Source organism: Kazachstania africana, chromosome 10 (genome assembly GCF_000304475.1).
Source record: "Kazachstania africana CBS 2517 chromosome 10, complete genome".
In the NCBI taxonomy this organism is placed as follows: domain Eukaryota; kingdom Fungi; phylum Ascomycota; class Saccharomycetes; order Saccharomycetales; family Saccharomycetaceae; genus Kazachstania; species Kazachstania africana.
In genome coordinates this window covers 518021-538938 of record NC_018949.1, presented here as the reverse complement: position 1 = coordinate 538938, position 20918 = coordinate 518021, and the positions used below count along the sequence as shown (strand labels likewise).

Here is a 20918-nt window from a genome sequence, read left to right as displayed (position 1 = left end):
AGAAGAGGTCCATTATTCAGCTTATATATAAGGCAACCAAGCTTGCGATTGAGTGGATAATTCTCTGTTCCTGTTAGTTATTGTCGAGAAGCGAATCAACCATCCAAAGTTACAGTTGTTAAAAGGTTAAGAAGACATGTCCCTAAATATTTTAGTTTTAGGAAACGGTGGAAGAGAGCACGCTATTGTGTGGAAGTTGGCGCAGTCTCGATCTGTATCCAAGATATATGTAGCGCCAGGTAATGGTGGTACCGCTACTATGTCTAATGTTGTTAATATTCCTGAGCTGACTCCGGTTCCAGCTAATTTTGAGAAGTTACAGCAGTTTGCTGTGAGTCATGACATCGATCTGGTTGTTCCAGGTCCCGAACAACCACTAATCGATGGTGTCGCTACAGTCTTCCAGAAGGTTGGTATTCCTGTGTTTGGTCCAAGTGCCAAGGCGGCCATCATGGAAGGCTCAAAGTCCTTTTCAAAGGAATTTATGAGAAGACATAATATTCCAACAGCTACGTACCAATCGTTCGACAATTATCAGACTGCTAAAGACTACGTGCTAGGTCTCGAGAAGAACGAACCCGATTATAAATTTGTTATCAAGGCTGATGGTCTCGCAGCAGGGAAAGGTGTAGTAATTCCTTCATCCCACGAAGAAGCGGTTGAGACATTGCATAAGATAATGGTAGATAAACAATTCGGAGATGCTGGTGATTCAGTTATTATTGAGGAGTTCTTAGAAGGAGATGAAGTTTCTCTCTTAACAATTTCAGATGGTTACTCATATTTCAGTTTACCACCAGCACAAGACCATAAGCGTATTGGTGAAAATGACACTGGTTTAAATACAGGTGGTATGGGGGCTTATGCACCAGCACCAATTGCTACACCTCGTTTATTGAGAGATATTGAATCTAATATCATTAAAGCTACTATAGACGGTTTAAGAAAAGATGGTTTGCCTTTTGTCGGTGTACTATTTACCGGTATAATGGTTACGAAGGGTGGTGAAGCTAAAGTCCTTGAGTATAATGTCAGATTTGGAGATCCAGAAACTCAGAGTGTTCTCACATTGTTAGATGACGCTACTGACTTTGCACAGGTCATGTTGGCTGCTGCTGAACATAGACTGGATTCGGTAAATATTGGAATTAGAAAGAATGCATTTGCTACGACAGTCGTACTTGCAGCTGGCGGTTATCCTGAATCTTATGAAAAAGGTAACGAAATAAAGATCGATGCCTCAATCTTACCAAAAGATTCATATATCTTCCAGGCAGGAACAGCATTTGACAAGGCCAAGAATACCTTGTTTACATCTGGTGGTAGAGTAATTGCAGCAACAGCTGTGGCCGAAACATTAGAACAGTCTGTTCAGAAAGCTTACATAGCAGTTGAAAGTATAACCTTCAAAGATAGCTACTATAGAAAAGACATTGCACATCGTGCGTTCAAACAACAAGATATTAACGGCAAATCAATCACATACGCTGACTCTGGTGTTTCTGTTGATAATGGGAACTTATTAATTCAAAAGATAAAAAATAAAGTGAAATCTACAAGAAGATCTGGTACAGATTCGGATATTGGTGGATTCGGTGGTATTTTTGACTTAGAAGCTGCCGGCTACAAAACTTCAGAAACCCTACTAGTAGGTGCCACCGATGGTGTTGGCACTAAATTACTTATTGCACAAGAGACCAATATTCATGATACTGTCGGTATAGATTTGGTTGCCATGAATGTCAATGATTTAGTTGTTCAAGGTGCAGAACCTCTGTTCTTTTTGGATTATTTTGCCACAGGTAGTCTAGATACCCAAATTGCCACAGACTTCATTTCTGGTGTTGCTGACGGCTGTATTGAAAGTGGTTGTGCATTAATAGGTGGTGAGACTTCGGAAATGCCAGGTATGTATGGCCCAGGACATTACGATACAAATGGTACTGCAGTAGGTGCTGTGCTGAAAAATAATATCCTACCTAAGATTGAAAATATGCAAGCCGGCGATGTCTTACTTGGTCTAGCTTCCAATGGTATCCATTCAAACGGTTATTCTTTGGTCAGAAGGATCATAAAACATGTTGATTTAAGCTGGGAAGACAAATGTCCGTGGGAGGAAAGTATAACGGTAGGACAAGCCACATTAGTTCCTACAAAGATCTACGTAAAGCAATTGCTTCCATCAATAAAAGAAAAATTACTGCTAGGTTTAGCACACATTACCGGTGGAGGTTTAGTGGAGAATATTCCACGTGCATTGCCAGAACAATTGCAGGCTCAGATTGATATGACTACATGGGAAGTTCCTCCTGTCTTCAAATGGTTAAGCAAAGCAGGAAACGTGCCTGATGAAGATATATTAAGAACATTCAACATGGGTATAGGTATGGTCTTGATTATCAAGAAACAGAACGTCGCCAGAGTCAAAGAATTGCTAAGAGAAGCCAAAGAAACTGTCTACGAAATCGGTCACTTGGCAGCAAAGCAACATGCCAAGGAGCCTGGTTGTATAGTACAGAACGTAGAGAACTGGATCAACAGAAATTAAACATTTATAGACATAGAGAATGACTTATATAGTTTATACTGTAAATATCTTGAAAAATAACTGGTTAGCCTCATTGTTATTATTTTTGGTAGAGATTTTATTATTGGAAAACCGATGGAACTGAAAAAAAAAAATAAAGAGTGCCATATCTAAGAGAGATCATTCAAGAAACACAACAGTTCCGCCACTCTAAGAGGGTTATTAAGTTAATTCAGATAGATACATATATCCTGGTTTCCCAAGCAGTTGCTTTTATTTGACGAGACACTGCAGAATATTTGAGATTTTGATCGCCAATTTGCATTATCACCCCTTTCTTAGAATATGGAACAAGAACCATGGTTAACAGAGGAGTTCCAGAAGATACTGCTGTCATCTGCCACAGATAATACTTCACTTCAGAAGGATATAGGGAAATCCCGGAATGATTCTCATCTAACGGACAATAGAGCTTTGGATGACACGTTTGATCTCAATTCTCAACCCATTGATAAATGGGTTCCATTCCTAAGAAAGTCCATTGAAAAGGATCAGCTTGTTCAGGTTATTGGGGAGTTAGAAACATCTATTGATGATAACTTCCAAGGGCTAGAATTACAAGTAATACAAGATTCTCAGATCAATGATAAATTGGAAAAGTCCATCAATGAAGTTTCTAATATTCAGACCTCAATAGAACAAAATTTGTCATTAGAAGTTCAAAGATTTCAAAAGCTGCTTACCCAATCCACAAACGAGTTGATTCTACAGAAACAAGTATTTGTTAACAATAAAAAGACGAGCCTGAAAATCTCTGAAGCAATAATATTGATTTCTAAGATTGTTAGAATTCTAGAACTATCCAGTAAATGTCAGGAACTCATTACGGAAAAGAAATTTTTCAAAGCTTTACAAAATTTAGACAATTTAGAGAAACTGTACCTTCAAGAATTCAAGATAAATTACAACTTCAAATTTTTGAAAGAAATTTATGATTCCATTCCCTTCATGAAAAATGTTATTAAAGATGAATGCGTAAATTTGATTAAAAGTTCTTTCAATTCTAATTTAGGTAAAAATCTAACTGAAGCTGGTACCAAAATTTTTGAACATTACAGAGATGAGATTGTAATTAGTTGGCTGGAGAAAAGGGATAGTTTGCATTTGAATAATTTTAAATTTAACTCTCCAGTTGAAATCTCGATGAGAGATCAAGCCACTACAGAAGAAATGAATATTAACAATTATTTCAATTTGAATGAATTATATGATGCTATCATGATTTTCAAGTCACTAAATGAACTGGACGATTTACTTGTTGATTTTAACAGTGAATACGAATTTCGAAGAACAAAAATTGTACATCCAATTACTTGGAAGAAGAACTTTGGTAATGTGAGTTCAACACCAGGTGATATATCACTAGATGCATTTGCTAAAAATTTAACGTTGGAATTTTTACAGGAATATCTTCTGAAAATTTTAGGGTTTTTACTCTACGACTTAAACTTGAATAAATCTACTGAATTTATCCTTGTTAATAATAATTATAATGCCACAAATGAATTTTGGGATAATTTAATGAGAAGATTACAACCCTATTTGCAATTATACCTTCAAAGAGCTGTAGAAAAAGAGGATGAGGATAATTTAATTAATTTTAAAGATTTCCTGGGCATTTATATTTCAATTTTGGAAAATTATGAGTTGGATATCGGGCCGCTCTATAATATTTTGATTCACGACTTTTCTAATTATTGTGAATTATCAATCAGTTCGATGGATAAGGAATTCCAAATACTATTAAACGATGATGATTTTATGCCACTATTGATAAATGATCGTAATTTATGCAATAAAGTTATCAAGATCTGTTGGATGAAAGAAGCTGATCTTAAATTAATTGAAAGTGTAAACGCTAATCAAAACGATGAAGAACAATTCGTTGTAACCCTACCGTTCTCTCCTCTTTACCCAATGACATGTACTTTAGTGAAGAAAGTTTATAGTAAATTGGCCAGCTTTATTTCCACATTTTACCGTCATGATCTTCATTCACTGAATAATATTCTAGTGAAAACGATTGATTCTATTTTTACAGATGTTGTAAACAATAAAATAAGATCTAAATTAGATAGCACGTCAAGAGAAGAAATTTCCCAAATTCTAATCAATTTGGACTATTTTATCATAGCCACGAAAGAATTCAGCAATTATATGACTCTAGAGAATATTATGCAAAGTCCTGACATTGAAATCAGTCTCAACTCGATAAAGAGATTCAAAGAAAGTAGAGCTTATGCAGAGACCAAGTTAATTGAGTTGATTGACTCCAAAATTTATGATATATTGGAGACAGTGGACTTGGATTGGAGTTCGCACGAAATACGACAAGATCCTGATATTTCCATTGTAGATGTAGCTCAGTTTTTAGAAATGATGTTTGCATCTACTTTGGTCAATTTGCCTTACAGTGTTCAAACTCTATTGATTTTCAGAGAATTTGATTCTTTAACGAGAAACTTAATTGATTTACTATTGCATGGGACACCAGATAGTATCAGCCCCGAAAGTGTATTGAATTTCGAAACCGATGTTAGATATCTACAAGATATAATTCCAAAGATTTTCCCGTCACTAAAAGATGAAGTTGCGCCCTTATCATTGCCTGAAGCACAAAATATCAGACCAGCAACACCAACTACACCAAATTTGAATTCGAGTGATCCTGCATCAATTGAGAATAATATAAAATCGCTGGAAGAAACTTTTATCGAACTAAATCAATGTATTGAACTGTTAAAATCCAAGAATTCCAGAGAATTCGCCGAGCCAGAGGTAAGATTGAGGAAATATTCTCGTATCAAACCGGAAAATGCTGCATTACTGTTGAGTAAGATAAGAAGATCGCCAAGCCCCGGTTCAGAATCTGATTCACCAAATGGTGGGAATAATGCTGATTCAAGAAGCAATTTCGACGGAGAATCGAACGGAAATGAAAGTAAAACGGACAGATTTGCTAGATTATTTAGACGATAGATTTATATAATTTCTATATTTTCATATCACATTAAGCACTATACGGCCGAAAAAAAAATTGAAACCAAAGAGGATGCAGGTCATCGCAGTTGAATTTATAAGGTCAGGACTAGTGAGCTTTATCTGGACTAAAAATGGGTGAAAAACGTTCCTCTAATGATCAGAATGATGCAAGAAAAAAGAAAAAAGTATGTTTTTTTATTTGCAAAGTTTACAGTTTTGTTTAAATACTGACAATTTCCAAAGTTTAAAATTTCCTCAGGATTTCTAGATCCTGGTACTTCAGGGATATATGCCACTTGTGTTAGAAGGAAAGAACGTTTGGCAGTGCAGGAATTAGGTTTATTTCTGGAAGAAAAGGTCGAAGAAGTTTACAAGGATGACTTGGAACAATTAAGAAAAGAAAATGATGAGAATGATGAAGAATCAGAGGAGGAGCTATCTATCGAGAACCAAATTCAGAAAGAATTAGCTGAATTGAAGAAAGCTGAAGCTCTAAAGACCAAAGAAGAGAAAAAGAAGGAACTTCTGAAATTTATTGATTTGAATTGTGAATGTGTGATCTTCTGCAAGACTAAACGTCCCATCGATCCAGAACATTTAGTTGCCAAGATCATGGAAGAATCCGCTGATCCTTCGAATAAAGTGAAAAGAACAAGATATATCAATAAACTAACACCAATTACGTATTCCTGTAGTGCTTCCATGGAACAAATTACAAAACTTATTGAAAAGGTGGTTTTACCACGTTTCCACGAACAGAAGGATCCAAAAGCATTGAAATTTGCTGTGGAGATTAATAGAAGAAATTTCAGTACGATACCAAAGATGGATATCATCAATCAAGTTGTCAAGATGATTACCAAAGGTGGTGAATATCCCCATAAAGTTGATTTGAAAGAATACGACTTCTTGGTCATTGTTGAATGTTTCAAGAATAATGTTGGTATGTCCGTAGTTAACAGTGACTATGTGAAGAAGTATAGAAAATACAACCTTCAACAGATTTACCAGGCAAAATTTAAAGATGACGATGTTTCCCAGTAATATTATTAGATAGTTCATGCTCATTAACATTTTATAAACCTTATATGTATATATATTATCTGACACATATCTTTCAGAATGTAAAAGATCTTAAATTCTCATTATAATTAGCATGCCTTTCCCAAGCTAACCAATCACTTCTGCTGTTGGGAATCAACCCCATTTCATTGAGTTTTCTTATACCAATATACATCAGAATCCCCTGTGCCATAATATACACAACCATAGCAGATCTCACGGTACCTATAGTCTCTCTATTATCAAGTACTGGTCTAAATGCCTCTCTGATTGAGAACATAGACTTGATTGGGCCTGAAAGTAGCATCAAAGCAGTCATTATTGGAATAATCTGCAGGGAAGAACCTGACATGTAGGACATGAAAAAGTTCATTGGTATGGATTTAAGAGGTTGTGTCGCAATCTGCCATGCCTTCTGGGCCTGTAATTTATCAATGTTTCTCGAATTCAGAACTTTACTTGCCTTATTTACACGGGTTGTATTACTATCCATCTCTTCGAATCCGGGTGGAACCGGTAGCGTATTTGAGGATTCAATCTTCATCGATTTTGCATATGTTGGATCAACCAAGTTAATTGCCCAGTCGTGTGGTTGCAGAGCCATTTCTGTAGATCTTATTTAGCCCAGGATTCAGATGTTTTCTTCGGTCTAGATGGAAGCATTGACGATTGAATCGTTTTTTCAAAGCATATTGAGTTTCTTACGATTGATATCCCGGCTATGTGTAAGAAAAACTTATATATATACGTAGTAAAACATGGCATAGCTGGTCATTAAAATGCTAAATCTTAGATGCATCTAAGTATATGTCGTTATATAAATATGAGTACAAAGCTAGGGTATGTCCAGGAAAAGTCTGCCTATCATGTTGTGTAGATCAAGCTCTGTTAAAGTTTTCGCATTGGAAAGATCGTTGATACTCTCGTCACTATTGCTTTGGACGATACCTTGGTTCAATGATAGGTTCGAGAACTGCGGTATGAGATTACCATTTCCATCATCTACGTAACTGCCACCCCCGAGAATTTGACTAGACATTAGCCTTGTATTATGCAATATTTCTTGAGCTAATTCGTGCCATTTGTCGGCTGATAAGACTTGTTCGATGTCTGGAGATATCAATTCCACTTTGTACATGGCAGAAAATTTCAAGATTTCTTCTGATATCAAGATCACATGTCCCATGTAACCAAGGTTTGTATTATGTTTGTCGTAAAATTTATAAGTGGACTTGTAAGCTTGCAATATAAAATCATCAATAATATTGAAATTTTTTCGTTCCTCTTCTTTCAAAATGGTATCTGTCATGTATTGATATGATCCACCTCCATAAAATAATGAGTAGACCAAAAAAGAGTTATAAGAACTATCCATGCGCCCATTAAAAATCTGTTGTACGATATCAAAGATGACGGTGTGCCAGATGTTGTTCCATGGATGCCTTAAAAAAATGCTAAATAGTTTTGGTAATATTTGGAGATCAAATAATTTTATCTTAAACATATCGCCGAGGGTAGGATCTTTCCTTAGTTTGACATTTTGCATACTGTTTATGTACGGAATATGGAATGTTTCGTCAAGTTCTTGAATTTTATTGTACTCATCTAGCTTCTCACTATCTGGCGTGTCCGTCATAAAGATAGCCTCATTCAGTTCTTGCGTTATTTTGTTTCTTGCTGCGTCTCTTTCGAGTTCAATGGTTTCGCATTGTCGTGAATTGAGAAACATAATGTTAGAACAGTGAATTAGCTCAGCTAGCAATTCTGTTATTTTTATTCTTATCATTCCTATGGGTTTAAAGGAATGGCCTAGCTGGTTGTAAAGCGTAATAGAATCCTTGTCATCATTCAATATTTCTAAAATGATATCACAAAACTTGGAAAATGCTTCTGTAACTTTTTTTAGTAAATGCCCTAAGAATATTGGATCTCTAGTAGATGGTGGGAATTCATGAGCATCCACTAGAAGTAAATTTATTGCACAATAATCAGAGTTGTTTTTCCTAATGAGATCTATCACTACTGATACAATGTGACATAAGGCGGATCCTCTTTGATTTATCATTGTTGATATCAGTTGTTCGATTATCTCCGGGGATGCAAGCTGTCTAATTAAAATATTTGGGCCAATTGCAAGCTCATCTACAGGAACGTTAGATGATATTTCCAATAAGGACCTTAAAAATTCGCTTGTGGATAGTTGTATGTTATCTGAATATTTTTCATTGTCAAAAAATCTAATGCACTTTGGAATTATATCTTGTTCGTATAGTAATTCAAGAATACCAGTTGGGTTATCTGGTTTATCAGTCGCAATTATTTTAATGAAAAAATCTGTTAATATTGGTAAATCAATATGATTTAAAAAATCATCGACAAAAGTATCCAAACCACGAATAAAATTTAAGTAGCTATTTCTTCTCAACAGTAGAAAAGTTCTATTCAACTTCAAGAAAATGGATAATTGTGGTGATTTTTCACATTTTAGATTTTTATGCTGGATAAGTGACCAAATTCTATTCAAAAAAGTCTTATCGCTAACTAATAAATCGTTTAAAATCCAATTATCGGATGTGAATATGTCTGAAATAGCTGTCACCTCCCTCATATATTCTGTATAGTCACCACTTTCAGGATCAAACCGACCTGCAATGTCAATCGGTCGTTCCTCACTGAAGTCTCTAGGTTGGTTGTATATGTGGTCATCATCAAGGTAATCTAAACAAGTTAGAAGTCTATCAATGAGGTAGTCTATGTGTGACACTTGAAGATACTGATCAGGGGAGATTTCAGTGTAAAAATAACCAAAACATAAAAAATCGATCAAAACTTTGTTTTGCCTGCTGAGTTCACCAAGCAAGTCGGATTCGTTGACAATTCTAGTTATGAATTCGTCATTAAGTCTTGATTTTGACATTCTGACTGAATGCATGGTGGAGAAATTATCCATTGTATGGCGATTATTGAAAAGCATTAAAGAAGCAATTGTCGATTGCGTAGAGCTCGATCGACTCAATTCTCTATGGTCTATAACATTTTCGGACTCATCTAAGCCAGGCATATTTCCATTATTATCGGAATTGACCCCTTCTTCACTATCCTCCCTCTCTTCATCACAATGCAAATCATAAAGCAGATCCATATATTCATGCAGAATCTTTGTGATGCTAGAATCGCTACCGTTGAATCCAAACGTCCAGAAAGACATATTTCCATGTATTCAGCTTATTATGTAAAAGAACCCGATAATTATCAATGAAAAGATTTTGTGGTCTACCTTCTAAGGTTATTCAATGCAAACGAAACTTTATCACTCGATGAAATACTCCCAAAAAAAACCTCCTTATTGATTGCCAGCTTGACACTCTCGATTGCAGGATAAAGACAATCAAATAGACCAGATAATCCTGGCTTTACCTGTTTGATTACTTCCGTTGACACTAGCGATGCCCAACATTTTCAACTTTCTCTCATAGTGATCTGAAGATGTCATAAGCGGAACTGGACGGAATTTAGGGTTTTTAAAACTGGTTGGTCTAGCCCTATTCTATATCCGGGCCATTTTCAGATACTTTCATTAGGGCAAGCAGTTGGGATACGATCAAACCCTAGGTCATATTAGACCCGACCGCTTTGTTTATTTTTTTTTCAAAGTTGAAACTTCTAGGGAGAATTGCAAGTAATGAACAACACATTAGGTAAATCAGAGGAAAACTTGTCAATTGGCCCAGTATTTCAGCTGTATCAACACTTAGAAACGCGTCAATTGGGTACCTATGAAACTCTGCACTAAATTGGTTGTGACTTTGCTCACTACGATAGTTTCTTTGCAGTATTACTGTCAAAATTACAACTGTTCTGATAAATTGAACGAAGTTTGCTACTATTCAGCCCCTTCCAACTGGGATGAACTGTTAACTGAGAATAGTGAAATGTACAAGGTCAATGTTCATCCCAAAATTGTTCTATTACAGAACAAATACCAGGAAAATGTCGGTCCTCATGTGGAGTTATTGTTAAATAACGTGAATGAAAGAGTTATTACACCTGCTTCAGGGTTAATCAAGAACTACGCAGAGGACTTCAACTGTGAGGAGAAGTTGCAATGCGTCAAAAACTACTGGCAGCTCCTTTGCGATAGGGTCACTTTATACTATGCAATTACTCTTAGACCTTATTACGAAAGGTTTGCTGAAGAATTTGGTGCTAAGACACGCTATTCTTCTTTCCAATCAAAGTTTAATGGCGTTTATGACCAAGGTAAAAAGGTTGTAACTGATAATTACCGTGCTTTACAATCAAAATATTCCAGCCTTGTAAGCACTGTTAGTATTGAGGTAAGTTCCCCTATAAGCTCTTCAAAACCTGAAGTGAACGTAGAAGAAGCTGAAGAATTAATTACTTCTACCATATTCACCACAGTCACTTTGGATGATGGAGTTGAAGCTCAGGCTACAGGTACTGTCGTCTCTAATAACGATCTCTCTATGGAAGAGCAAGCTTTGCTGCAAAATGATTTTGAAAATTGGTCAAACACTGTAGAGAAAAAGATTCAGTCTGTCATTGGCACCTTTGAAAAGGATGTTGATAGGGCAATTCAATCATTCATTGACGAAAATGAAGCTAATGTAAGGGATAAAATGAGGTATTTGGCTACCAACTCTGATGATTATTTACAAAAGATAGCTAAGGCTATTCAAGATATTGATTGTAAGATCGAAATTGACTCTAAGACAGGAGAAAAGAGATACTTCGATAAGACTGGTACTACCGAACTTCCAGTTTATATCGACAGACAACTAATGCGTGACTATTTTGATGAAGCTCAAATTCACGGTACAAATGTCTCTGTTTCAATCAGAGATGATTTATCTGATGTCGCTTATTCTATTAACAAGAAAATTGAAGGCTTGCGTGACGAATATGTCGATCTCTATGAAGAATGGGCTAATACAGTCATTGGTGAATGGTCAAAAAGAATGGCCTATGTTGACGTCATCGCTGCTCACATGGATGAAGATGAACAAGGAACAATCTCTGAACAAAATTGGAAGAAATTCATGGAATTGAAGAGAGATGTCATGGATGCAAGAGAAGGTTTAATAAACCATCCAATTTCTGCAAAAAAGCTCGAAGACTTTATGAATGAAGTACAACGTACTTTAACTATTTTAGGCAAGGAGAGAGCTGATTTCACGTATATTTTGAGATCTAAAGCTAATTTAGCCTTCCAAAAACGTGAAAAGGAAGAAAAGGAGCGTGCTAGTGACCTGCAAGAATCGGAAACTGAAGTTGCTGAAGAAAAATAAGTGGAAAAGCATGGATAATTAAACATTTACGCTTTTCTTTTGTCTTTATGAAATATACTCTTTATATAGGCTGAGTCTTCAGCTTTTTTAGATTAGAATAAAATTTATGTATCGCCAGTGACATCTCTTCCAATGAGTGATCTCTCATAATTGATTTAACTAATTCCCATACTTTGTTAAATTAAAGTAAAACAATCATGTATAATTTAAATTTTTTGGACTGACCAACTATAAAGACCGGCCCTCTGAAAAGCTCAATTCCTTCGTCTAAATGTTAAAGAAACTAGCAACAACAATCGAAAACGGATTAGACTTTAAAACTTGTACGTTCAACTCTTGCAGAGAATAATAGTTACATCTAACTTTCCTAGTAAGGAGAGCCTCTTGCCGAGAACCTGAAAGTTACAAAGTGACAGATGTCGCAAATATCTAACGGAAGCGCCTTACATAGACAGTGGATAAACTTGGGTCTCATAACGTCTTCTTCGAAGAAGATTCCCCCCATAACATGCAAATTTGTTTCTTTTATGGAGACAGTCTTTTCTTCATATTAGCAGAACTATTTCAAATTCATGGCAGAAAATGTGTCAGTGCCTCTTATGATAAGAGAAACTTCGTAGGCATCTACAAAGGACCACCTATTAAAAAGCCCACTGATATAGCTCATATATGGACATAACCTCCGAATTATATGCATCATATTCTTCATTCCAGTACATCGAGAGTCGCACGAGCAGCGTTGCGACAGCATCCTGAATCGCACCCAACAACAAGGAAAGTAAAGCCCAGCTACAATCTAGATGGTAGTCCCATATTCTGGTAGGCCCATACGCTGGCTAACTGCTACAATTCAATTTATCACCCCCCCATAAACAGCTCGTTATCCGAGTCAATCTACTTATTATCAAATCGTTACCCTACACACATATTGTGAATCGGACTTCAATTCCAGGGGAGAAAGAGTTGAACTAGATGAATGTTGCATATTCAACCAATACTACGATCAGAAAGATCATATTGCAGAGGTTCTTAGATAAAATTATACCATTACTAGTGCAAAGTAAGAGTCCATTTTACTGTTAAGGACTGTGTTCTTCGTTATTTCTTTAAAATGTCACAATATATGGATGAAGTAGATAGAGAGTTCATTGAAACTCTATATCCACAATACCTGTTACAGCAACCAATTGCATATGATCTATGGTCAGGATATTACAAGCACAAAAAATTGTTTCACAAATCAAACTATAATAAACTCTCTAATAGCTTCATTACTATAAATAGTAAGCATCATAAACTACCTTACTCGATAAAGAAAGAAATCTGGCAAAAACTGATGCACCTGGGAGTTCTGGGAACTATATCTTTTGACACAGCAAGAGATGATTACCTTTTGCAGGTATATAAATACTTCTATCCTGGATCAAATTTAGTGCTATTTGGTAATAAACCCGGGTCATTAAAAAATGATAGGTTTAAAGGACAAAGTGATCTTCAAAATATTTATAATACGAACAATGCAATCGACAGAAGTATCGAAGAGTTAGCGAAACCAGAGGCTTCTCCCGCCAATCTTATGGAATTGGGGAACACCAATACTTCATGGAGGAATATTGCAGAAAATTTAAACAATGAAAATGATTCAAGTAGTACAAGTTTACGACACCATCCATCCGTCTCATTGAGCTTTTCTGAATCTGTCAATGATGATAGCAGCGACCAAAATGACAACGACGAAGACGACATGAGCAGCAATAGTTCTAGCGAAAGTGAATTAAATGAAGATGAGGATGACGACGAGAATATGCGTACTAACGAAGAAAGAGGTCAAAGAGATGATACGCCACAAAGCCAGGATTCAAGACGTACAATTGCTGAAATCGAGGAAAATGAAGTAAGTGTTAATCATGATGAGGGTAGTACAACTGAGGCGAAAAAATCACATGAGGAGCCAAATGAACAATTTTATTATTCAAATGTGTCATCGCCCAAAATTCCTTATCAAATGAAAACAAATTTGGTCAGTCCAGATTTGTATAGGTCAATTAGTTACCTCTTACCCCATTACTGGGTATCACAACCGAATAACAGCGTCTTGGTTTCATCGGATGGTATTTCAAGGATAAGTCCTAATCCGAACTGGCAATCATATATGAAGTACGAGAGATCTGCAAGCAGTAATGTATCAACTATTGCCAGAAATAGGTTGCGAACTGGAATTGGTTCCACACAGAAATATGAATATGCAGTGACCTGGGCCAACAGTTCTTTACCTTTACCTAATTTATCAATTTTTTATTTCGAAATTAGAGTTCTGAATGTTAGTAGTTCCCAAGGTGGCAAGAATAGCAACATCATCGTTGGATATAAACTATCTCCAAGCAGCATGAGTCGTGATAACGTCAATACTAATGATAATAATGAAGCGATAAGTTCAACAGTGCAGTTTATCGAGACCTCTCAGACTTCTTCATCTTCAAGGAATAGCAATACTACAGGTGGAAGAAATAATAACAGCGGTGGTGGTAATTTGAATGGTGCAGGCAACAAAAACGTTTTTGACGCTGGATTTTTTGGCTATCTAGGCTTTGATGGTTCTGTTTCTGCTGGCAGACAATACAACACATACAATGAACCTTATGGTAGGGATGATATTATTGGATGTGGTATAAATTTCATTGATGGATCTATTTTTTTCACTAAGAACGGTGTATTCTTAGGTACGGCTTTCAATGATCTTCACGACACTCCTGTTGTACCAGCCATTGCTTTAAGACCAGGCAACTCTGTCAGGACAAATTTTGGTCTGTATGAGGAATTTGTCTTTGATATCATAGGTTATCAGAACAAATGGAAAGGGAAAGGCTACGACAACATATATAAATCTGTCAATAATGAATCAGACGACATAGAGAGTGACATGGAGGCAGATGAAGGGCCAAAAGATGGAGATACAATAATGGGTGATACTGAAGAGATTGAAGAAGAAAAGCTACCGGACTTCTTATTGGGTCATGATTTCAGGAATGTCAATGGGCAATTGACAAAACCAGATGTATTAAGAATAAATCATCTGAATTCTAATAATAATTCAATTCCGAATACTTTGAATGCAATGATAAATGAATATTTAATTCATGAGGGCTTAATAGATGTTGCGAAGGGATTTTTAATTGATTTACAGAGGGATGGTTCGTATAATGATAACAACGACGAGATAAAAGTTATTAGGCACAATGAGAAACAAATTATCAAGGAGGAGGAAATGTTAAAAGTTAGACAAGAGCTAAGAAAATTAATTAACGATAGGAACATAAAGCAATGCATTCAATATATTGAGAAACAACTGCCCGGATTATTAAGTCAAAACGTTGAACTATTATTTGAATTGAAGTTGGCAGAATATTTAATACTGATTTTAAATCAAACTAATATCAAGACTATAATTTTGCAAGGGCAAGAATTATCTGCGACATTTCTAAACGGTAATTTGACTGCCGACGATAAATTGAAGAACAAATTCAATGAACAATTAAGCAATGTATCTGCATTATTGGCATACGAAGATCCAATAAACGAATCTCCTGATGAATTATCCTTCTATCTAAGTAATGAATTCTTGCAAGAGAGACTGTACCAAGTGATAAATTCGAATGTTTTGAAATATTTAAACAAAAACAGCGATTGTTCACTGGAAAATTTGGTTGGATATACGAGGTCCATGCTGTCTACGTTGATGACTTACGAGGGTTCAGATCCCAACAACAGTAACAATAACAATGCCGTGTCAAACAAGAATGAACTCAGATACTATAAGGTTGCTAATATAGACGAGGATATATTGAATATATGAAGAATTATGTACATCTATACATACACTCCAAATGAATTTGAAATGAACACTGTTGCGATACCACAAAATAAGGAAGCAAACAAACTTAAAATTGTAAATAGAAAGAATTTTGGTACGATTGATCTTGCAGAGAATGCCACACCTATAGACATTGATAGAAAGAGAATAGCTAAAACTAAAGCAAAGAAACCATAACGTGGCTGTTCAATCAGTGGAATAACGTCCTGATAAACTTGAGCAGCATTATAATCATTCTGTGGCAGATGTATATGCCTGTTAGTAAAAAACAACCTGAAGAAGTCAAAGAAAAAGAAGAAAAACAGTCCTCACACATACAAATAAATTTGCAAACCCCATATTTTATTCAATTGAAACCCTAGTATATATATGATTACTGCCAGATACAGATAATGGTCTAAAAGTCCAATCAATTGACGATTAAATACAGGTAAAGCTACCACGTAAACCTTTCTCAAATATCAAATTGTTAGTCCGCTCGGCGAGTATCGCAAGAATTTCAAGGATTCTGATAATGAAAGATATTTCAACACTTGAGAAGAGCAAGAGGCTGCGAGAAGTTGGATGAGCTGGAGGTATAGACTGTGTTGGGGAAGATGAAGCGCGAGCTATTGAAGTGTATGTCCAAGATCCGGGTTCTTAGAGCCCTTGAGCATTCCGTTTCATGCAGAAACTACTCGGCGGTATACAGGCCACCTAATCTGCACGATCTTCCCAGAAGATGGCTCACGTTGGATTACGATACCAAAGACGAGATAAGAGAGTATTTGTCATGGCAAATGGAGGAGCAGTGGCCAGTGATGTCTCGGGATGAGATGAAAGCAGCCTACTTCGTCAACTACGAGGACCCTCAAACCGCCCAGCAGACAACCGGCCCGTTCCCGTACTTATTCATGAGACTGCTGTTTAATATCACACTGGTGGGCACTGTGACACTCTCCCTCATCGAATACAAGAACGATAGAAGGAGGTTCACCAGTTAATAACTTTTAGGAACGCAGTGGCACGTGACCGGAGCACGTGGGATCACGTGATAGGAAAATGGTTTTTTTTTTGATTTTTTTCAACACGAAAACGTTAACGTATTCTAGAAATATACCATTAACGATTGTTATAAAATACAGGACTTGGTGTTCATTTTGTTTTTGCAGTTTCTGTCAACTTTAATAGCTCCAAGATAGTAGAGAAGCGCTATGTCTGAACTCAAGATTGCGAACAACCACAATGCTTTGGCTTCCATTGCGAATTCTGGTCCAATTTCCATTTTGTCCTACTGTGGTTCTTCCATTTTAATGACGGTTACAAACAAATTCGTTGTTAATTTGAAAGATTTTAACATGAACTTCGTCATGTTATTCGTTCAATCTTTGGTCTGTTGTTTAACTTTAGTTGTCTTAAAATTCTTAGGCTATGCTAAGTTCCGTCCATTGAATAAGACTGACGCCAAGAATTGGTTCCCAATTTCTATATTGTTAGTTCTTATGATCTACACTTCTTCTAAGGCTTTACAATTCTTAGCAGTGCCAATCTATACAATTTTCAAGAATTTAACTATTATCTTAATTGCTTACGGTGAAGTTTTATTTTTTGGTGGTAACGTTACCGCTATGGAATTATCTTCCTTTTTATTAATGGTTCTATCATCTGTCGTTGCTACTCTAGGTGATCAACAAGCCATTGCCCAAAAAAATGCTGAAATGGCTCTAGCCAATGAAGTTGGTGCCTCTGTCGCTTTATTCAACCCAGGTTACTTTTGGATGTTCACTAACTGTATCTCCTCTGCTTTATTTGTCTTAATAATGAGAAAGAGAATTAAGTTAACCAACTTCAAGGATTTCGACACCATGTTTTACAACAATGTCCTAGGTTTACCTATCTTATTAGTTGCATCTTTCTGTTTTGAAGATTGGTCTCCAACAAATTTAGCTACTAATTTATCCGGCGATTCTTTAACCGCTATGATTATCTCTGGTGTGGCTTCCGTCGGTATATCCTACTGTTCTGGTTGGTGTGTTCGTGTCACTTCTTCCACTACTTACTCTATGGTTGGTGCTTTAAACAAATTACCAATCGCTTTATCTGGTTTGCTTTTCTTCGATGCTCCAAGAAACTTCTTATCCATTTTCTCTATCTTCTTAGGTTTCTTATCTGGTATAGTGTATGCTTTAGCTAAACAAAAGAAACAACTACAACAATCCCACAAATAAATAAAAAAGTAAATAAATAAATAAATAAACAAAATCATTATTGGTTATTATTCAGATTCTATACACGTATACGCATTTTGTACAAGTAATAGTGTGGTAAAAAAATAAAAAGTTATATTGCTTATTGATCTACCCACTACTTCAAATAATAAATATCGATATCTATAAAGATTTGTATTTACAAAATTATTGAAAGAGTTCAGGCACGGCAGTTGGCAAATCTACAATATTATTAATTACTATAGATCCTTCTGGCGTTTGACCCAATATAAAATTATCATTTTCCGTCTCCACTAAATGAATACATTTTTTCATACCGATGGAAATACCCTGTTGAATGTTACTGCCACCATCGTCAACAAACCAGGCATTAGCCCAATCTCCAAGACCACTTTGTAGTTTAGCTCTTTCAAATGCCTTTGGATTCGGTTTACAAATCAATTCTTCGGGATGCGAATAGTCACAGTATGTAATCCCATCAAATAAATCGCCCAGGCCCAATAGTCGTATACATCTCAATGCATGATTTTTGTATGCATTAGTGAATAGCCATAGTTTATCGACACTCTTGGACTTCCTTAAGTTAATCAACATTTCTCTCAATTTTAAATTTGGTTTCAAAATATCTTGTAGTGGTAAAGAATCATCCACCAACTGATTGTATTCCATTACATCAACATCGTGGTGCAATTTAAGACCTCTAATGGCTAAACCATATTCTTTATAATATGTTCTATGAAGGATATGTGCTTCCTCATGGGAAATATTCAATGTATTTCTGAAGTAGTTCAAAATGGATATCTGCATCAAATCATGTATTTTCGTAGACAAACTATAAAGACAATTATCAATATCAAAGAAGAAAATCTTTAAATCAGGGTCAGATTCAGGTAAGGGTTGATCAACAGGGAAAGTGATCATACAACCTGGATGAGTTAGTGAGTCTAAATGCTCTATATTCTTCCTTAGTTGTTCTTGAACGTCTTTCTTGTACTGATTTTCTTGGTTGTCAAATTGGATAGTCATTCTATTTTCAGTAGTGTTCTTATGAAAGTTATGTTACTGGCAAGAGTGTATGAGTAAGCACATCTATTTTATACTCTTTATGAATTTCTTTTCCATCTTTAACACTGATTTTGTAAATCTTCGGCGATGGGCGAAGAGCAGAAAAAAATAGAAAAAAGGCCCGCATACAAGGTTCGAATGGAGCTCAGAATTTCACCTTGCTGGAGACGCATTAATCTCAGCTAACGAAGCAATTTGTTCATGCAGCAGGTGTATTAGGTTAGTTTTGTTGTAGTTTTGCACAATGGAGTCGACTAGTTCATTCATTGAGACTGGTTGAGGCTGCGGGTGAGATTTATCTTCAGTTGCTGTGATGTCCTCTTCAGATTGCTCTTCAGTTGGTATGGTATCCCGGTCAGGTTGTTCTTCGGTTGGCTCCACAGTCGGTTCAATGCCTGGAACAGATATATCTGAAGATGGCAAGGCATCTGCCTTTGGTGGCACAACACTGATCTTCTTCATGGAGACTTCCAGATCGTTTAGATCGTGCTTTATAATTTCAGTCAATTTAGTTTTAATTTCGTTTATGATCGATGCATCACAGCCAAATTTTTGTAATTTTAAAATCATTGGGATTATTGGTTGAATGATTTTATATACCGTAATGTCCTTCCAATTGACAAGACCCATAGAATTTAGTTTTGCCGTATGAATGGTGGTTCCGATATCAGAATCATCAGTTTCTCCAGGTTGCTCGGCAAGTTCACCTTGTATGATTTTTTCCAATTGGTTCAATTTCAAATCGATATCGTTTCTGATCTTTTCAATCAATTTCGTATTGAAATCTGGTAGATGAATAAATTCCCTTACTAGCGGATCAGTAGATTCAAATAGATTGGATTCGATATCGTTATATTCATTAAAAATTGTCGCGTAAAGTAACTGCTGATAATCTGAACATAACTGCGCATTCCAATTGTAAGATTTCGAATCTTGGAAAAGGTTAAACAGTTTTATCCGTTGTGTTAAAGTGAAGTGAATCTTGGAAGATTGCAATGATTGGAAAAGTTCTTCTTGGAAGGAGATAATCTTGGAATTGATCAAATCTTGAAAATCCGTTGGGATGTGACAATTGCGTAAATTCTGGAAATTGACCATCATATCATCAAAAGATTTAAGTGATGCCATATTAAAAAAATTTGAAATAGAGAGTAACCAGTTGGAAATAGCAAGTATAGACTCAGTGCTAGTTCGAGTATGGTCAGATAAGGAGACATTGGTATTCACCTGTTTAGAAGAATGATCGCTGGCAAATTCGGGCAGTTTTTTGATCTGATACTTGTCATCATTGAAACAGAGATCTCTAAATTCCGTATCGACATCTTTCAACAAACCATACAACCCAGCGACATCCTCCGTGACTTGTAAGATGTCTGGATAGTGAAGTTTTAATTTAGCAGTGAAATTTTCATCCACTTGAACCAATTCACGATTAACATCCAATAAATAGTCTTTAATCTCCGTAATACTTTTCTCTTCGAACAACTTCTTGACCTCACCGTTCTGTTGCTGCATATCAGTGGTAAAAGGGCTTACAGAGCGTTCTTCCAACATAATTGAATGCTTCTCTATACGTAAATTGAAGCGCTCTTATAATGGACACTTCAAGTAATTTGAGTTCAAAATTCCAGAAATCTCTTCGATTTGTCGCTTAGGGTTGGCCCGGATTATTGTCCAAGACCTAACAATAATCCGGGCCAAAATGTGACAGACAACTCAAAGCCCTAATAGACTCTCGAACCAACCCTAAAAACCCGACCCAACTTCATCATTCCAAGAGTTTACAGTCATGAGGGTTCAAATAGCAATAATAAACCTATTTCCAACACCAAGAC

At 36.0% G+C, this 20918-nt stretch overlaps 12 protein-coding genes across 12 annotated transcripts; 7 read left to right on the top strand and 5 right to left on the bottom strand.

Moving 5' to 3' along the window:
- Positions 1-136: 136 nt before the first annotated feature.
- ADE57 (bifunctional aminoimidazole ribotide synthase/glycinamide ribotide synthase) lies at positions 137-2548 on the top strand (the record flags this gene model as incomplete). Its single annotated transcript, XM_003959432.1, has 1 exon — positions 137-2548. The coding sequence occupies one exon, from the start codon at positions 137-139 to the stop codon at positions 2546-2548; it is 2412 nt and encodes an 803-aa protein (XP_003959481.1).
- A 324-nt stretch (positions 2549-2872) lies between these two features.
- Positions 2873-5566, top strand: SEC15 (Rab GTPase-binding exocyst subunit SEC15; the record flags this gene model as incomplete). Its single annotated transcript, XM_003959431.1, has 1 exon — positions 2873-5566. The coding sequence occupies one exon, from the start codon at positions 2873-2875 to the stop codon at positions 5564-5566; it is 2694 nt and encodes an 897-aa protein (XP_003959480.1).
- Positions 5567-5700: 134 nt separating this feature from the next.
- On the top strand, positions 5701-6613 carry TAN1 (putative tRNA acetyltransferase; the record flags this gene model as incomplete). Its single annotated transcript, XM_003959430.1, has 2 exons — positions 5701-5754; positions 5813-6613. 2 exons carry the CDS (start codon positions 5701-5703, stop codon positions 6611-6613), a joined length of 855 nt encoding a protein of 284 aa, XP_003959479.1.
- Positions 6614-6686: 73 nt separating this feature from the next.
- EMC4 (chaperone EMC4) lies at positions 6687-7235 on the bottom strand (the record flags this gene model as incomplete). Its single annotated transcript, XM_003959429.1, has 1 exon — positions 6687-7235. One exon carries the CDS (start codon positions 7233-7235, stop codon positions 6687-6689), a length of 549 nt encoding a protein of 182 aa, XP_003959478.1.
- A 231-nt stretch (positions 7236-7466) lies between these two features.
- Positions 7467-9839, bottom strand: SAP4 (Sap4p; the record flags this gene model as incomplete). The annotated part of the gene is made up of 1 exon (XM_003959428.1): positions 7467-9839. The coding sequence occupies one exon, from the start codon at positions 9837-9839 to the stop codon at positions 7467-7469; it is 2373 nt and encodes a 790-aa protein (XP_003959477.1).
- A 568-nt stretch (positions 9840-10407) lies between these two features.
- Positions 10408-11940, top strand: SHE10 (She10p; the record flags this gene model as incomplete). The annotated part of the gene is made up of 1 exon (XM_003959427.1): positions 10408-11940. One exon carries the CDS (start codon positions 10408-10410, stop codon positions 11938-11940), a length of 1533 nt encoding a protein of 510 aa, XP_003959476.1.
- A 1111-nt stretch (positions 11941-13051) lies between these two features.
- On the top strand, positions 13052-15793 carry VID30 (glucose-induced degradation complex subunit VID30; the record flags this gene model as incomplete). Its single annotated transcript, XM_003959426.1, has 1 exon — positions 13052-15793. One exon carries the CDS (start codon positions 13052-13054, stop codon positions 15791-15793), a length of 2742 nt encoding a protein of 913 aa, XP_003959475.1.
- A 14-nt stretch (positions 15794-15807) lies between these two features.
- OST5 (dolichyl-diphosphooligosaccharide--protein glycotransferase subunit) lies at positions 15808-16150 on the bottom strand (the record flags this gene model as incomplete). Its single annotated transcript, XM_003959425.1, has 2 exons — positions 15808-16047; positions 16130-16150. The coding sequence occupies 2 exons, from the start codon at positions 16148-16150 to the stop codon at positions 15808-15810; spliced, it is 261 nt and encodes an 86-aa protein (XP_003959474.1).
- Positions 16151-16407: 257 nt separating this feature from the next.
- MTC3 (Mtc3p) lies at positions 16408-16794 on the top strand (the record flags this gene model as incomplete). Its single annotated transcript, XM_003959424.1, has 1 exon — positions 16408-16794. The coding sequence occupies one exon, from the start codon at positions 16408-16410 to the stop codon at positions 16792-16794; it is 387 nt and encodes a 128-aa protein (XP_003959473.1).
- A 210-nt stretch (positions 16795-17004) lies between these two features.
- Positions 17005-18018, top strand: VRG4 (GDP-mannose transporter; the record flags this gene model as incomplete). The annotated part of the gene is made up of 1 exon (XM_003959423.1): positions 17005-18018. One exon carries the CDS (start codon positions 17005-17007, stop codon positions 18016-18018), a length of 1014 nt encoding a protein of 337 aa, XP_003959472.1.
- A 186-nt stretch (positions 18019-18204) lies between these two features.
- SDT1 (nucleotidase) lies at positions 18205-19044 on the bottom strand (the record flags this gene model as incomplete). The annotated part of the gene is made up of 1 exon (XM_003959422.1): positions 18205-19044. The coding sequence occupies one exon, from the start codon at positions 19042-19044 to the stop codon at positions 18205-18207; it is 840 nt and encodes a 279-aa protein (XP_003959471.1).
- Positions 19045-19236: 192 nt separating this feature from the next.
- Positions 19237-20598, bottom strand: COG1 (Golgi transport complex subunit COG1; the record flags this gene model as incomplete). The annotated part of the gene is made up of 1 exon (XM_003959421.1): positions 19237-20598. One exon carries the CDS (start codon positions 20596-20598, stop codon positions 19237-19239), a length of 1362 nt encoding a protein of 453 aa, XP_003959470.1.
- Positions 20599-20918: the final 320 nt, after the last annotated feature.